General features: G+C 34.0%; 1 protein-coding gene across 3 annotated transcripts in view; it reads right to left on the bottom strand.

The window, feature by feature from the left end:
- LOC116343073 (furin-like protease 2) overlaps nt 1–18,931 on the bottom strand; it is a 210,287-nt gene that overhangs the window by 38,844 nt on the left and 152,512 nt on the right. For all 3 annotated transcript variants that reach the window (XM_031770962.1, XM_031770961.1, XM_031770960.1), the window contains 4 exons: nt 18,109–18,243; nt 9,216–9,375; nt 353–437; nt 33–251 (listed from right to left, as the gene is read on the bottom strand). In XM_031770962.1, the coding sequence (XP_031626822.1) occupies nt 33–251; nt 353–437; nt 9,216–9,375; nt 18,109–18,243 (599 nt within the window). The remainder of the gene's footprint in view (nt 1–32; nt 252–352; nt 438–9,215; nt 9,376–18,108; nt 18,244–18,931) is intronic.

Genomic DNA, 18,931 nt, shown 5'->3' with positions numbered 1-18,931 from the left:
CAAGAGACTCAATGATTTATGATAATACTCACCCGCCTTGTGTTGCGCTCGATATCGATAGTGTGAATATTGAGTTGGTGTATCCATCACAATTGCATGAATCTGTGTATCGACCACCATTACCACTCGCCCATACGAAAATTGATCCTTTGCCTTGACGACCGCTTGTTACACCATAGATAAATGCACGCCGTGCCAACGGACCCGGTCCATCAACCGTTGAACCATCATCTTCGGGGCCCCAAGATGCACTTAGATGAATAAAAAGAAAAACAATTTACTCAATAGTTGCTTTTTTAAAAGTTTTAATATAAAGAATATTTCGTTAGTTTCGATTTTCAAAAGTTTGTACCTGTAAATATCGATGTGATGTGGATTCAAACCGAGCGCTTTTGCTTCGACCGCATCATTTACGCTGCCGTCTAACATACGAACGCCTGTTATTAAAGAACGAAAAAACAAACAAAATCATAATCATAAATAAGCACAAGAAGAACATAGAAAAATTGCATATTAAATAGATTTATCTCAATTTGGATGCCGTTTTTGCTATGACGCTACTCTTTTGCTTGCTTACTATTCAGAGTCACAACTATGTATACGCATACACACATTGGGCTAGGCTAAGTCGAGTAAATGTAACAAAAAGGGCAAAAGAATGGTTGTGTGTCGTAAAACCCAACACGACGCCAAAAATTGGGTTCGTGCGAGCAATACGAGGTCAGACTTTATGATAATCATAGAGAATACAGCGAAAGAGACTTCACTTTATGCCATTTTCGTGTTTTTGTGTATGTGTATAAGTGAGTGAGTGTGTGACGTTTCATGCAGTGTATTTTATATATAAATATGTGCGATTTCATAAAGAGAACCGGGAGAATAATAGTCGTCGATGATTAATATCGAGCAAACACAGTCCAAACCAAGATAGAGGAAGAGAGAAAGAGCGATGAAGTAATCTATTATCAACCGGCTAAGCCTATGAAGAGACAAAATGCGAATTCCCCTCATCTGTGCCATCTTGTATTCCATAGTTGAACTCAATTTAGTTACAATGAATTGAATCGAAAAAGAGAAAAAAAACAACAACAGTAACATGGCTACATAGATCTGTTGACCAGTGAGATACGTATAGCAATGGAATGAAAGAATGAAGAAAGCGTATATGTGTATGTATGCATCAGCACGCATAGATGTACAGCTCTGTGTGGCCGTGCTATTGTTGTTGTTTTTTCACTTTTTCATTTCAATGCTACAGAATTAAATTCAGTTTTTGCATCTAATTCACACTAAAATCAGATGGCGCTCATTAGCGAGATTCGCAAAAAAAAGTCTCCAATCTCATACAAATATACACCGGCTGTCTATTATATATATATTTGGAATCAAAAGAGAAAAGTACGCCAAACGCACAAACACCAGAAATAATAAAAATGTATGAGGCACGTTTATTATTTGTTAGTGTTACAGAGGCATGCCATTTATCGTCTTCCTTTCCATTGACGCCCGTGTTGCCTCCTTCTATGCCGCTGCTTCCTCTTGTCGCGTTCAAAGGCTGGGTGTGTGCGTACAGTGCAATTTATCGAACATAACAAAAAGGATCACAAGCCAAATCCAACAAGTCACACTTAATGGCTAGTCACCGCATCGCATCACCCAAAGCATCATTTTAATCGTATTTTCCTCCGTATAATTCCATGTCTTGTTCCCTCGATTTGTTATTATCTCTTTCTATCATTCTTTTTTCGCCTTCATCCCTGTGTCTGTTTCCCCGCTTTTTCACGCACTCACAGCTCTCCTTGTTTAATGAATTTTGTGAGCGTCCGCACTTAATCTTCTAATATACCATTAAAAACACATACCATAAATGTACGCAACAAACATCGAAATCCGCATAAACCATACACCGAATAACTTGAAACAACGCCAACGCATACATTCTCCTTCATAAACATTTAATTTCAAGACGTTGAGTTCTGGAATTTTTTTTTCTGTTTCTTCGATGGCGTTATTAATTTCCCAAAGTGAGCAAAAATCGTAATTTACACATAATTTAACAAAAATAATGCGTAAGTAATTAGAAAATGAGCGGATTTCGTAATATTAAACACCGTACTGCAGTCAGAAAGAAAAAATTTTCCGGAAGAAATGACTGCTTATCACATTTATACATAATTCAGACTGAACAAAAAATGTCCAATTCAATTAGCGTTATGCCGCCTTTCTGGCCCATCTAAAGTTCATTGAATTGAGTTGAATATTTAATATGATGACTTCACAGACGATTTAATGCTTTTTAAATATAAATTTCGAACATGCTAATTGATTCATATTCAATTTGTGTCGAATGAGAATTTTCCGTAAATGGTTCCATTTACTGAGTTGAAAGAAGAAAAAAAATGACGAAAAATTGAACGGGCACTTGTTGTCAAGGAAAAAAAAAACCTTCATCCAATGTTTGTTTTTCCTTTGTTATTTGCTTCGGCACAATTGACTTCCGATTTACTCAATGGATTTCGGATATGTTGGCTTTTGGCCCGAATACCGTTTCTCTTTTTCTTTCTCTTGTCAAATAAAAATTGAATACCGAACTTGTTTGCTTTTCTTATTATTCCCATTTGGCTTTTGGGCATATTTCACTCAAAACTTGCATTTCACATTGATATCGTACACAGTATATCAGCAAAAATTGCCATTTTTTGCACCCGCCAAATCAAAGAAGTATTGATTACATCTGGACATTTTCAATCAAAGAGATTTTTCTTTATGGTGAAGAAAGAAAAAGTATCCTTTTGAAATGAAATTGGAACCAAGAATGAAAAACGCTTTCTGGTACAATTGCAACCATAAAACATTCATTTTGTAGTGATATTGGTGGTGAACAAATATATCAAATTGAATCGCTTGTCATGAAAAAAAAATGTGAATCGAAATCGAGTTGAAAACACAATTATTAAATAAATGAAAAAAAAAAAATTGTTTTGAAGACGACAAAAAAGGCTCAAAGTGAAAATGCAACAGAGCGCAAGTTCGATGAATGTGAGCAGCAGGCAGAACTGTCTCAGTTTATTGTATTTATTTCATGATTTTCAATTTAATTTTTCTTGTTGCTATTTTCTTTATCTTTCTGTGTTCCCTTTTGACGCCACCATATCTTGAGGCACTTCAATGAGTTTGGGCGGAGTTGGTGAGAGTTTGTCGCACGACATTCAATGGTGAAAAGTAAGTGTTTTTCACTCAATTGAAAAGCGAATGCAAACGAATGAAATAAAAGTGCAAAAAGTGTATACCTCAGAAAAAGTGATTCATTGCCAAGGTAAACACAAACAAATTACATTTCGTCTCAATATATTTTCGAAATACAAGGTATACAATTTGATTTTTTTTTTTCGTTTGCTCCATGTGGCATAAAGTATTCAATCAAAATACATGCACACACACACATTGCGCCAAACATAGAAATTCAATTATCATCATTTGAGCAGGCAAAGTCATGAACACGTTTCGGGTGATGACATTTTGTCGTCGCACGTACATTCATCAAGCGTAAGAAAAAAAAGACATCCATCCTCATATACAGTGATTTTCAACCCGATAGAATGAAAGAACAAAACATGTATAGATTGTTGCAAGTTGTTGTTCGTTCGGAATAAAGGAATACAAGAAGAGAGAGAGAGGGGGGGAAAACGCACCGATTATGATGGCGATTATTCTTGACACGTTTTTTCATGCTTTTAACGAAGGAAAAACGCTAAAGTGTACGGTTACACACAATTTAATTTGCAGACTTGCGGCGGCAACGACAATGAAATTATATCGATATGAAAGAAAAATATGGGAAAAAAGAGTAAATAAAATCAAATGCAATGATGTTGAGCATGAACATCAGATTTCAATTAAATTAATTGATTCCGACAATGTGGTTCGTTCAATTTGTGACAATGGTCTATATGTTAGAGGCATTTTCAAATATATTCGATGTGATTCCCATTCCGAATCAATGATCAAACTTGCAATTTCAGGATTTGTCCAACATTAAATACACTCCAAATGGGTTTTAATGTTAATGCATTCCAATTTTGAACATTGCCAATTAATACAATACAAACTTATATATTGAAATCGAGTCGTTGACCCGTTATGTTTTTGTATTCATTGTCGCTTGAATTATTAAGTAGGTAAACAAAACATTTTATGCATACCATTTTACCAGCTTTCGATTTACGAATAATGAGCGAGAATTTTGGAAACTGGAGTCTGTGCGACAACAACGAATAGCATATATATTTGATCAGATTTTAAAGTATACTAAAATGATAGGGAGAGAGAGACATCTGTTGGTCTATTTTTGTTTTTACTTGTGGGAAAACTTCTGAACAATCTATGCTGTTTAATTCCCTTGAAATGAAAATTGTTTACAAATTCGAAATCACTGTTTGCATAGGCACAAGAAAACACCTCAGCATTGAATGAAGAAACCGACTCCCATGCCAGCCACAATACATTCATCCGAAAAATGAATGACTATAATTTGAAAACTTCAGACTAAGCTTCATTAAAGATTGGACGCATTGTTTTGTGCTCGATCGAATAACATAAACAAAGCGCTTTAGAGTTTGTTAAGTTGGAAAATTTAATGACCAAAACACGACCCCACCAATACACATAAATACAGCCAAAATACAATTTCCAATTCAATATACGAAACAAATTTTCATGTGCCAGAATCATCAAATCGATGTTCATTGTTTTGGTTATGCACTGAAAACCATTTTCCATACATGAAATTAAAATCGGCTTTTATGAGCAATGATATTACCGCTGTATCATAAATGTAAACAAAATTTTCAAATAGTTTCCTGTGTCACTTGCAGCAATCATCGATGCATTATGCGTGTACATGTGTATGCGTGTAAATGGGTTTGTGTGATAAAGAAAATCTGTGAAAATCCCAAAGGGGTGGCAAGCGTTATCGTAATGTATTTCTAAAACATTGATATTCAATACACTCTGTTAAATGATATTTGAATGTTATTACGCTAGATAATTTATGAAAGTACGTAAATGGCTCACCTAGTTTTATACAGAAAAAAGAACCAGCCTTTGAATCGAGCCGATAGAATGCAAATTCGCCAGTTTTGTAGCAAAAAAAAAATAATAACAGGCCCATTTACGTCACCAACTAAATGTAACAAGGGTTTAAGATTTCAATTGAAGAGCACTTTTAGCGAATGTGTTTTATAAAAACCAATTTCATTATTGACTCGTTTTCAATCAAGCCGCATACACACATTCAACTCGGAATTGATTCATTCGCATGTTTTTGCGGCTGGGACGTACTTCAAAAATGATTGAGAAATTCTCAATGAATCAATCATTTTTCACAAATGTTGCTCCAGGCCATATGATTCGACGTCATAGTGTGTCTTTTTGGTTCGTTGAAATAACCATTGAATCGAAAAAAAGTCATTCATTTCATCGAATTCATGGGTGAACATGTTGGAACAAGTGAAAGCCACGAGTGCTGAATTGAAAAATCCAACTGTGAAACATTGAATGACTAGCATAATCAAAAAACAATGATAATGATGAAACTCATAGGCGCTTGAAATAGCTTCAGACAATGAAAGCTTTGTACATACACACATATTTTTTTGTCGCTTTAGCTCATGAAACTAAACGACTAAGCAATGAATATTGGAAATTCTGTCTATTGTAAATGCTTAATTAAATCATATATGCTTCGCTGCATCGGCGCTATTTGATTTCAGTCCTTTTTTATTAACGTTTTTCCAAATGGAATCGTAACACATTTGAAATGTTTGAAAATTGAAAATAAATGGACTTCCAATTGAAGGGAAATGCGAAAATTCATTTTTCATAGAAAAATATTGATTGAACAAGGAAACACGTAGATAAACATGAAAGTGACAAAAAAAATGAATTCAGTTCCTGGTAAATTCTATCGAATGAAACAGACGTGAGTACTATGACATTTGAAAATACATTGATTTTTAGATAGGATAGATCCGTAAGATCTCCGCAAGAGTTTGTGTGTCGAACTACTTTGGTTTGCGTGTCGAAACAACATGGTAAAACGAATGCATGTATCATGCGGCGGCGTACGCTTGCCTAGAACCATTTCCAGCGGAGATATTACAGATCTATCCAATCCAAAAATCAATGTATACATTTAAACAGTTCACTTTTTCAAGATTACTTATACAAAAACATATCTGATAAATATATAAATATTTATTTTATGATTGCGACCATGTTACAATTCGACAAATTCAAGGATCTTTTATTTCACTGTCAATGGTTGTCTTTGAATGTCTTTGAATAGGCGCAAAACAAATTGGCTTCTGTTTATTTTCGGATACTTCACGAAACGGTGTCCAACGTGTTTTGCGTCAATAAATCTCAATTATCAGAATTATTGTTGTGAATTTATCATTGTGTATTGCCATAGATTCGGTTTTTGTGTTGTTACGTTTTTTTCTTTCAAACTTCGTATTTGGTGTAGGTGTCCACGTCCGTTGTTTAGCTTGCGTGCATCAGATATTAGAAAAAAAATATTCTTGTCAAGGAGAAGAAAAAAAAAATCATTCAGAAAGTTTGTGGAAGTATTTATTTTGAGGCTTAAATGCTTCTTCCTTATTCCGACCATTTTGAGTACATTTACACGCAAAAATTGTCGAATGGCCGCTATTTTACTTTGACGTAAATTTATGATGGCACTTGCAAAGTAATTGTTTGTTTTAAAATAAAATCAGATTCATTTCCTTTCATTTGTTGACTTGAATATTCTCATGAACGTAATAAATCACTTTCTTCTTTCGTTCGACTACCAATTTTGAAAACCGTATGGATTTTACGATAATGGTTCACTAGCACTCTCAATTATTTTTCATGCTCATTTCAAATGAATTCAATTTGAAATTGTGTGTATGTGTGTGTATTCTTCTCGGTTGGTTGGCCGTTTTAATTATGACTGGCAATGCTCTTGCTGTGATCAAAAAAAGCATCCACTGAAAAAGTAAGGTTTTTTTTGTGCCTGAAAATTCTACGGGCATATTGATTCCTCAAGCGTATGGCATTTGATTAGTGTTTACGCATGTGTGTATGTCGGTATTGTGATTTCTCTGGTGGTGATGACAATATGACAATAAACCATATTTATTGTCCGATTTTTCATTTTCACTAATCCTTCGTTGAAGCAACAAACGTGTGTGCGATGCTCACGGGCTTAACTCCAATGTCATTCTCGGAAGCGTGTCCGATACTTTTTTCTTTCTCCTGTTAACTCTGATCGCCTTTACGGATGCTATTTAATAAATTTTCAGCATCGCAACACAAAATGGACCCAATCATCAAACGGATCCAAATGCAGCTTCCACCATGAGGCAAGTAATGACAAAAATTGAACGACACAGCACATACACACACACTCACATTCAGGAAAAACTGACGAAAATATATGACGCCAATGTGAAAATTCCAAAAAAAATATAGAATGAAAAGATATAGAGCGAAAAAAAATGTTGAATGACGATTACGGCACACAAAAGAAGATTAAATAACGTTAGCGCGCACCAACGAAAATAATGGAGAAAAAATACACAAACCAAACAGCAAACAAAGCTATTTAGAGTGAACAATGGTGTCGACAAAGAACAAATGTTTTTTCTGTCACCCATTTATACACATATATATTCAGAGTATGGATGATATTCGCAAAACGCAGATGGAACTGACCGGGGATAGAGAGGATGTGAGAGAACGAGATAGAAAAACATGGTTCAGATGATACAATATACACACACATCGAACAGATGGGTCATTTTTAAAAATATCGTTATGTGAATGAGAGAGAGAGAGAGAGAGAGAGAGAGAGAGAGGAGAAAAGAAGAAAAAACCGTTCGCCAAGGGAAAAACGCACTGGTGTCCAAACTTTGAAAAACAGATGAAAATTAACAAAATGAATAGGAAAAACACAATGCCATGACAAGATCCAAAAATACCCACGAAAATATGCACATGGAATAAATAAATCTCCTGCTCGTTGTAATAGCAAACAAACTGAGAGGGAAAGAGAGAAAGTGAAAAAAATGAGAATGATTACATAAAACCAAACCAAACAATACGGAATCGGTGATATGATGACAACAATAGCAATCCGATACAATATACGAACGTGAATATTTGGATCAAAGCTACTTTTTGTGGCTACTCCGGGGTTTTAAGCACAACACATAACACAAAAACATATGTATACCATTTTTTTTTTTTGGATTGTGTGCTCGTTCTATTATCATCAGCTTCAAAACAATTCTCGCGTTCTTTTTCAGTATTCAAACGGAAAATAAATTCAATTGATTTTCGGTGTTGCGAAAAATTACATCACAAAGTCAAATGTCAAACATCAATACTTTATATATGAACACAATGCTTTTACCAATCTAATTTGACCTCTTTGTCATCGATGTGAATTTTAAGCTGAAACAAAAGGTAAAATAGCCCGTTCCACTCTCTTTTGTTTAAAGCCATGCAATTTCTAATGGAAAATATATTGACTGTGCATTCGAATGCAAAGTATCACTGACAATTTACCAAATTAAATGCAGAAATGCTCTGTTATTTGAGTTCAGGTAAATGATATTTGTTAAAGATATGTATAGTAAATATCAAATGAAATTTTTCGAAGCGATTCATGCCGAATAACATGTCATGCCGTTTGTAAATGTCGTGAAACTTTTATAAATGGAAAATTGTGAATTTCTCATGTTGAACAGAAGAACGCGTATCAAGAGTATTCAATTATATTAAGCGAACAAATTCCGAACAATGTTTGTTTAATCAAGCTAATAAAAACGTTTGCATAAATATACATACATTCGCTCACGCAAACAATATACGCTCTTATCTCATGCAATGCAATTTTCCAAATGGATTCAAATTTGCTGCACTGTTTCTTCATCATTTTTCGCATTTCATTTAATTCTATTTGTCATGTTTCCCATTGTTGTTTTCATTTCGTTTCAAAAATTGTCGTTTTTTTACTATTCGGTGTGTACGCGATTTAGAAATGCCATTGGGACCAGAACTATGGGTAAATTGGACGGGGAGAGACTCGATTTTCAGCTTAACTCATTCATTCGCTGAACTGTTGCTAGAGTCTAGCAGCTAGACTGTAGATTGTGTACAAAACTCACCTCCAATGCTGGCATTGTAAGCTACACCTACACCACAGAAGCTGTTAAAAGCCACGGCAGCTACTTCGCCAGCACATCGTGTTCCATGTTTATTATCACCGTTGTCCTGAGGCATTGGATCTGAATCATTGCCGTTGATATCGTACGATGCATCCGGATCCTGAAACGAGACCAAAGACAAATAAAAACACATTAGAAACGAGAGATGGCATTCGCTTCCTTTTTTTATCCTATTCAACCATGAATAGTGCTAGTGTTCAACAAATAAATAACAAACCGAGATAGATAGACGCGAGAAAAAAAATGAACACTTAACGAAGAAAAAAAATGAGAAAAAGAAACGAGATGAAAATTGCACATTGAAACAGTTAACAGTAAGGGTGTTTCAAAGCTGGATGTTTAAAAATAGATTGCTGCGGTGCACACATTTGCAGCGGTGACTTTTAACAAATTTGCCTTTTGAACAAACGTGTTTACGGAGCTGATTGCACTCAATTCTTCGCCTTCGTTTGCTTATTTTATTGTCAACATTGTCGTCGCTGTCGTCTTCGTTCAAATCTAAATATTGTTGCTCGGCGGCGATATTTAAAATTTATAAAAAAAACGAAAGCCGTAAAATTTTCGTACGTAAAAAAAGCATGCACACATACGACCGGATAACATTCTATTTTTAGTCTTGAACATATCATTATAGCGTTTGGTTTTTCGTTTCTGCAAAATTATTTCTTGAAATAGAAACTTTGGCATAGAGGATATGGTTCTAACTCGGTATTATGCGATAATAAAAAGACTATGGTGATGATGTAATAATGCACTGCTGGCTTCAGGACGCCCTCTAACGAATTTTCCTTCTGAGTTTTCACATTATTTTTATGTGTCGGGCTGAATAACAACGAAATATGGTGAATATTAACAACGTAGTCTGCAGTAGCGCCATTTCTTTTTTTGGCAATAGAACGTTTTAGTACTGTATGCAAATTTTATGCGGCGTTCATGCACATTACCGTCACTTTGCAATTTCACTGTAAAACTAACAATAATTTTTTTTTCCTTTGGAAATATATTTGTAAACTATGATCAGGCAACGTCATTAAAGTGAACAGGACATTTGTTATTTCAGTTATCGTTGGCACGCTTTAGTTTTTCGACGCGTTAACGAGACGTTTGTAAGTGAGCGAGCAAAAGATAGAAAGAGAGAGGAAGATGGGAAACAAAAATAAACAAAGGAGAGATGGAAATGGGAAACACGTTCGAAAATCTCCTTATTATTAGAATGCCTGCTCTGTATGATGGAGCTTTATGCTCTTTGTGTATTTATGTACTTATACAGTACTTTTAAACAACTCGACACTCGAAATATCTCGTTGCGCTGCTTTTTTATGCTTGGGCGTGTGCACTTCAAGCAGCTGCTCGTTTTATAAAATTTTGTTTTCTTTTTCGTTACACCAATGGCTTTTGCCACTGGCAGTCGCGTTTTCACTACTGTAACGTCATCTCCGGCTTGGCAAAAAGAAATAAAGCATTTTTGTATGTCCACGACGATAATAAAACACACTCACATACTAAGCACAAACAATGTCACGCAAACGGCACACACGGTGCTGATCGAATCGAATGGAACTGAGCGGAAATGAACAACACGGTCTAGCTAAAACAAGTCCATGTTATAATTATAACAATAACAAATATTATACGCCTAATCATAGCAATAATAATACGAAGAAAAACTATCTGGAAAATTATTATGTTGGAAATTAAGGCTGAGACTAAAATGGGATAAACAAGGCGTTCGGCTGAGTTGTGCAAATCCAGACACATGGTGAGTAGGCACCGAATAAAGGTTGCATTTTGCAAACGCATGCGGGTATTCTTATTTTTCGGTCATAAAACTTCAAACATGCAATAAAAATAACGTTGACCTTATGTCGAGGTGGCTGCTGTTTGCATTTTTAAAATAAAACATTTACCTTGAGTACCTATTAGAAAATCGTTTTTTTACGATTCAAAATTGACGGTAATACTCTGTTCAGACGAATGCAAATGCCATTTAATGACTCACGATTTGAACTCCATACATTTTTATCAGTGCAATGCTGATAAACATGAACAAATAAAAAGATTGTGACTATATACCATTTGCATCAGAATCAAATAGATTAAACGACTTTATTGATGCTTGAATTTTCCCCCATTGCTTCATACTGTGATTATAAAAACGGTTCACTTTGCAACAGTGATACCATCACACATTCACGCTCATACTTCTGTCATCAAGGTATATTATATAAGTTGAATTGTTCATGCTGCTGCGAACGAATGCCATTGAATTCATCACACGATATCATTGTGTCAACGCATATAAATCTTTGACAACACTGGGATGTATCATTTGTTACTTTGATCACGCAGCATTCATTTAATTTATGATTCTAACTTTTTCGGTGCGGGAAATTTCATTTATTTTTATATACAATATCAGCATTTTCGTTTGCATCAACGAATGTTAAGTACCAAAACCTCGTGAAATCATCACACCTGTGTGATGAATGACAAATAATTTATTAAAATCAACTTTGAGCACGATTTTTTCTCATCTCAGTTCGAATTTTGATGTTCATCGCGATGATGAGAATGATCTGTGTGTTTTTTTTTATTTCGCTGTTGCGAACGAATGGTAAATGTAAGTATAAGTACAGTAGATTGCCAAATGTCGACACACGACCAAATGTCGGAATACCGAGAGGTGAATTGAAATTAAAAATTGAAAATTCATTTGAATTGCATTTTTAAAAGTAAATTATGAAAGATCAATATCAAATCTCTTTATTATAATCCAAATTTTAATCAAAAATCTATTATTGCTTTCACAAATTACGTTCAAAAAAAATTCGGCATTTTTATCACTTTTTCACGTCAAAAATTAAACTATGTCATTTCGAGACAAACCGGTAAAATGCGTTTTTTTATATGAAAAAATAACTAGTTTGGAAAAAAAATTATATCGGCGAATTGTAGATAGTTTAATTTAATTATTGAACAGAAATTTTGAAAATATAAAGAAAAACAATTATATTTATTTTTCATTTTTCACTGTAATATTATTCCGGAATAAATCGTCCAATTGCCGACACATAAAGCACCGAAGTTTCAAGTGAAACACTTTGGATTTGACAGATGTGACAGTTAAAGTCGTATTTGGATCATTGTGAAATTCAAACCAAAAATATTCTAGATCAGTGAAATAACGTAATATTTTTAAATATTTTTGCCACTTTACTATAGAAAAATAAGTAAAATAAAATATGGAGCAAAAATATATCAATCTAATAATTTTAACTCCAATATTTTGTATTGTTTACCTCAATGTAAATAGTGCGTTCATGGGCTGTCAAAACTTAAAGTTTACAAGTTTCGTAGTGAAAATGCATGAAATATGTCGAGATTAGGGAGCCGAGAATTGGACGACGAATATCCGACATTTGGAATTTTCGATGTTATGACGAAAAAATGGAAAAAAATAATACATTTTTGGAAATTACTATCTTTTGAGAAACGTGAAATGAAGCACAATTAAATTCTGCATCGAATTGTGTATAAAGTGATATTTTTTCATGAAATCAAAAATGTTAAATATTAAATTGAAGTTGAAAATTCAAACAAATAGTCCGACATTTGGGCGAGTGTCCATATTCCGAAATAAATGATTGAATTTGGTATCATGGGTTTACATTTGTTTATATTACATGCAAGTTTAAAGAGAAAATCAAGAAGACTAATCCCCAACACAAGCATTGCACTTCAATTTTATCACGAAATATGTATTTATAGCTTTTTTCGAATCTGTTCGATGGCTCCATCTCAAGAAGTCAGTCCATTTTATAAGGATTATGTCGAAAATTCCAATCGAAATTCTTGTCAAACTTGATAATTAAAAAAAGCTCGTGCAAATTTAGCATAATTCTCTCGTTTCGAATATACTTTATTTGTTTCGTAATAATTCTATTAAATATAAGCTTAAGTATACTTTACAACATCTTTTACGAAATGGTAATATAATTCAGTTTGTTCAGGTGAATGTTATCGACAATGGAGACTGCACCATTATGCTTAAAAGTTGTTTCCTTTTGTTGGCTGGTCCAAGTAAGAGAAAAGCGCGTGCAATAAATTGCTACAAATGAATTATTTCCTTTTGGTAAAGTGAAGTGAAAATAAAACTCCGAAAAACTGGTTTTGATAATCGCTTTTAACATTGTTCTACACAAGAACAAAAAATGCGTACTTCAAATTCACCGATTCTTCTAGTTATTTTATATCGTGTCGGCGGTTTAATTCTTTTCGGCAAAAACGAAATTCCCTTTCATCCATCTTACATTGTCATATGCGATCAAAACTTCTATGAAATAAACTTTGTGTAAGTATGTGTGTTTTTTTAGTCAAAACTTTTGTGGTTGTTTTTTCATTGAAATTGAAAAACTTTTCGAACATCAAAGAAATGTATAGCTTGTAATCGTACACACGCAAATTGCATGCCATTAAAAAAAGAGCCCCCCGTCATAAACAATTCAATTTTCATAACGCAAACGATTTTAACCACATGAAAAAGAAAGAGAAAAACATTGAGACAAGAATTTTATGGTGAAATGCGCGAAAGTCTTCTTTTTTTCTTTAGTCTGTTTGGATTTAATGGGTAGATAAATTAAATTGAAATTTTTTTAATAAAAAATTGCAAACGAAAATACTGGTCGCCTATAAACATCATACATTGAATTTGACAGCGATTATTCAATGCTTCTACGGTAATTTAGTCTGCCATTTAAACATAATTATAAGAAAATTCAATGACTTTATTTATATCGCAAGAATAAACGAATTATTCCGAAGAAAATATTAAATAAAGTTTTAAGTCAAAATTCTTGTTCGATACTTTGGCCAATAACCAAATAACAAAATGTTACCATAAATTTGTCATCTGTACGGAACAAGATTTGTCAATATACAGTCTGATGGAATGCTTTGTGTGACAAGTAGATTTAAGAGACAGACATGGACATAAATGATGCATTGCTGCATATAAATAGCACTAACATTGATCGAATAACTGGAGTCCATAACAAATTTTAAATGTCTTTGTTGACACCGAACAAGCATCAGACTCACAATGTGCGTCAAGTGAATTGCAAAAGCTAAAAAATATATTTTTCTCTAGACAATTACCACTATACACCGAATGATAACAACAAAAAGCGTCAGTCAAGTCGAATACTTTTTTCGCTTTGCAGCATTTTCTGTCTTTCGATTCAACAAGCCTTTTAACTGTATATTTTGTCAGACAAATTGATGTTCTGGTTTAAAGCTAAATTCGCGCGCTTGAGAGAAAATCATGCGGCATGTGTCCAAGGGAAAAAAAGATCGACGCAAAGCTGGAATGAAGATTGAAAGAGTCTCTTTTTTTCATAGCACGACGAAAACATATAACATTTTTTTTCTACTCATACGATAGAAAATGAAAAGCGCACAGTTCAGCAAACGCACATATCAGACTTGCCAACTGAAATGCTGACAACGATATGTGAGCATAACAAAAAGCAAACCAAAAAAAATTGGATGTGAATCTAAAAGAAGAAAAATGAAATGAAATATACAAAAGCAAACTAAATTATCATCATGAATATATAAAATTGTAATTTCTTGTCAGTTTGGTTGGCACGTATAATTTAAAATATTAAATATAAACATTAAAATATGAGAAGCGAAATGGAATGTGCTTTTTTACCAGCAACATAAAATGATAAAGAAAAAATCTCATCATATTTGGCGCGCGGCGGCGAAAATATTGCACATGCTCTCGTTCACATCGTGAGATAAAAAAAAGACGAACCAAATATGATGAAGTCAAAAAATGTATATTATTTTTCTTTCTTCTTTTCTTTTTGTGTTACAAAAGTGGAAAATTCAAAATGTGTTGCCATTTTTTCTATGAAGAAGGGCAAAATTCAACATTTTCTCGTGATCTGTCGCACAATTGTCGACGCAAAATCTTCAAAAATCCTTTGAAATTCATACGGTGGAATTGCGATTTGACGTTGAAATTTACTTGGCAAGGGTGTTTAAAACGTTGCCTGTATTTTCAAGAGTATTTCGTTGTATCTGAAAGGTATTTTGTGGATTTAAACAGATCGATTTCGTATCTCAAGAGTCAAATCAAGGAGAGTGTGTTAAGGAAAAGAATGTACGATTTTGATTATGGCTTCCTTCACATGTCAAATGATGAATGCAAAAATCAAATTTTGATTCCGTATGTAGGCACACGAGGTTTAAAGAAAATCCGCAAAATGTATATGTTCCACTTAAGAATGTGAAATTGTGAAAAACTGTCAAGTGTTAAGTCGCTTTAAGCGAATGCTCTTATCAGTTTATTTCTTTATTTTTCATGCAATTTTTCTTTAAGAACTTTCAATCCCTTCGGTTGGGTGCGAATGCGAATAAAGTCAAAATAAAGATATCAAGCATCTGGTGTCATCATTGACTGTTGAATTGTTTGTATGACAATGACTTTCTCAGTTTTCTCACTTTGCAAGGCTATAGGTGGTGTAATGATGCGTGTAGGACAACAATTTCTTAAATTACACCCCCTCAAAAAAAAAACGACACCAAATACATATGGCCTTCCTGAAAAGAGTAATGTACACTTGAGAAGTATAAACAAATTCCACCGCCAATATGAAAATTTCAAACATTTTTCACATGCATATTTTCAGCCGGCAACAGCAGCATCAAAAGTATGGATCATTTGTTGTGTGCGTACGCGTGAAAAATGATAATATCAAACTTCACTCTATAAATTGACACATTTCATGTGTTGTGCACACACAATGCACTCATAAAACATTTTATTAGATGCGTAAATTTAACTCAGTCTGACTTTATGGCCCTACCCCAGTAATAATCATAATAATAATAATTATATCTAGCGCACAGTAGTACTTTTTATGATACGCGCGGGCGCATCATTGTGCCGTTACAACAACACAATATGTGACAACAATCACTTTATGGGCTCGATTTGACTTGGTATACAACGCATGAATTTATGAGTAGGCAATTTTTCAATGTAAACCATCTTGAAACAATAGAGAAAAAGTTGAATGGCAAGTGTTCAATTCAATGTTTTTGAAAATATATTTGCAATTTTTTTTGAATTGTTATTGTTTTTATTTTTTACAATTCAATAGTAACGATCTATAACTGGAAATGTTTTATACATACATTATTCATAGATGTAATTGGAATCAAATTTCGCCATTTTATTGTTGTTTATTTTAATGAAATTAACTACGTATATACATGAAAAGAATTCAAGATTTTTTTTCGACGTAGTTTGTACTTATCGAATAGATCTATGCTATTCAACATCCATTGATCATTCCCAATTTTTAATCCACTTCAGCAAAAAAAAATTGATGCCAGAACAAGATTATTTTTCATATTTGTTCATCAAGAACTAGAGCATTGCCTAAAAAACGTGCAGTTTTATTCGGTCTCGATGATATTGGGCTGTATTTTAATATGACGGAAACACATGGAGTAATTTTGATTTGTTAGTAAAAAAAATCATTCCATTTTCCATGTTATTTTTCTCTTTCTCTCTATACTGATGCACAATTACCATATTGGAATGAAGACGGAACAAAAAAGCGCCTGCATTGGGAATAAAAACCGAATTAGTTCAGCAAACACATGCTGTGGAGTACAATATTTGAACAAATAAAATGCATATGATGCATGCTCACTGCTCATATTCTATGTGTTCCGGCTTACTCAATCCCGGAATGGCAAATGGATAGTACATTTGTGTGTGAGAGTGAGTGTCGGTAAAGTTTCGCGCCCGTTTCGGACCAAGTGATAACAAAACATTTTTTTAAGAGGATTTGCGTCAAATTCGGTTTTGAAATTCACCAACAACTTCATAAAAAATGTGCCATAATTTTATTTATTTTTGCGTGCGCTCATATAAAATAGCACTGAATATTGGGATAAAGTATAATTTACTGCTTTAAATAAAGACGACGAAAGAATGAGAGAGAGAGAAAAAACAACAGCACCAGTAGTAACAACAAGCACATGCAAATTTTGTTTTTACTATCAGTGAAATGGCAGAGCCAGCACAATTCCCTCTGTTCGTTCGGCGGACTAATATTCATGAAAGTTGTTATTTGAAATGAATATATATATAGATATTCTGTTCGTATCAGCAACAGCTAAAGGCGGAATTATAATGGTAATAAAAGCGACCGAAAATCAGCCAAAGAGACAGACAGACACATTCAGAGAGAATGAGAGAGAACAAGGAAATAACATTAGTACCAAACGCGACCAATGCACATTTTTGCTGCCGATCGAGACTAATAAAATATAATTTGACTATAACTTGAATTCTTATTTAGATATATGTGATGGAATATTGTTTTCGCATATACGTTTTTTTTGTTCATTTTCATATATCTATCTCTTTCGGTCGCTCCATTTGGAATCTACTTTTTTGTACGCGTTGTGCGCGACATATTTATTGAAGTCGGCTTTGAGATCGATATATTCGATGCTGATCAAAACAATTCTGTTTACAGTCTGTGCACCGACCATATGGACGTGCACATAAATAATTTCGCGTCGATGCGGGGCGAATATTGAACCCCATGCCGATGTGAGTGTGTGCAGTTGTCCATTCGATTTCTATGCCAAAGCGCACAAAAAAGGCCATAATAAATAAAAAATGAATTGGGAATTATGTACTTGGTAACGCTACTACAACTTCGCTGTTCACTGCGCGCCTTCAACACGGTCTCTGTCCCGCTCGTTTTCATTTTTATGCGATTTCATTTTATTTTGTACTTACATAGTTTTGAATTAGATCCGGATGATTTGTTTGAATGCCGTCATCGAGAATGGAAACAACAACGCCTTTTCCTGTATACCCTTTTTGCCATGCTGGTGCGACGTTCATATCCAAGCCATCTTTGGCGCCACCATTCTGCAAAAGAAAATGAAAAAAAAGAGAAGCAAAACGACCATGATTATTCGGTGTGCTATGAACCAGGCAAACTTAAGCTAAACTATACACTAGTATTCGCTACAATATAGTATACACTAAGCCATCGTCGATGGGAAATATGGAGTGAGTTGGTTGTCGTGTATCGATATAGCATCTGTTTCATTATGTTTTCGCTGTTACACTAACAAAAAAAATGATTTCTTCATTTGGTCGAACAGCATACACAGCGGAAGGTGCTTTGGAAATCAATTTTTCATTTTCGATAAAAACATATGAGGAAATGGCATATTCAACTTGCCACCTATCGATGAAATAAAGCTGTGCATCTTAACACCACATGTGAATTACTATATTATTTAGTTTATTCGGCATTGGTTGATTTTATTATCATTATTAGTCTTTCAGTTCCCTATATTTGTGCACTCGGTCGTTCTCCTTTTACATACCGTTGCCATTCATCGCACATGCATCGCCCAAATTATGGTCGTTTACTACGGATTCTTCTTTAATATAATCAGTGAGTGATTTGAAGAAAAAAAACTTTGTTCAACAAACGCAATATACTTGATCGTTTTACTGCATAATGATACGATGTGTATTTTAGACAATGTTTCTTATTATCGATATGAGTCTGCAAATATTTTTCGAGGCCTTCGGACCACCCCAT

Source organism: Contarinia nasturtii, unplaced genomic scaffold, assembly GCF_009176525.2.
Source record: "Contarinia nasturtii isolate CC-2019 unplaced genomic scaffold, AAFC_CNas_1.1 Cnas_scaffold_928, whole genome shotgun sequence".
NCBI classification, from domain to species: domain Eukaryota; kingdom Metazoa; phylum Arthropoda; class Insecta; order Diptera; family Cecidomyiidae; genus Contarinia; species Contarinia nasturtii.
Note: the sequence above shows the minus strand (reverse complement) of the source record. Positions and strands in the feature narration are given on the sequence as shown.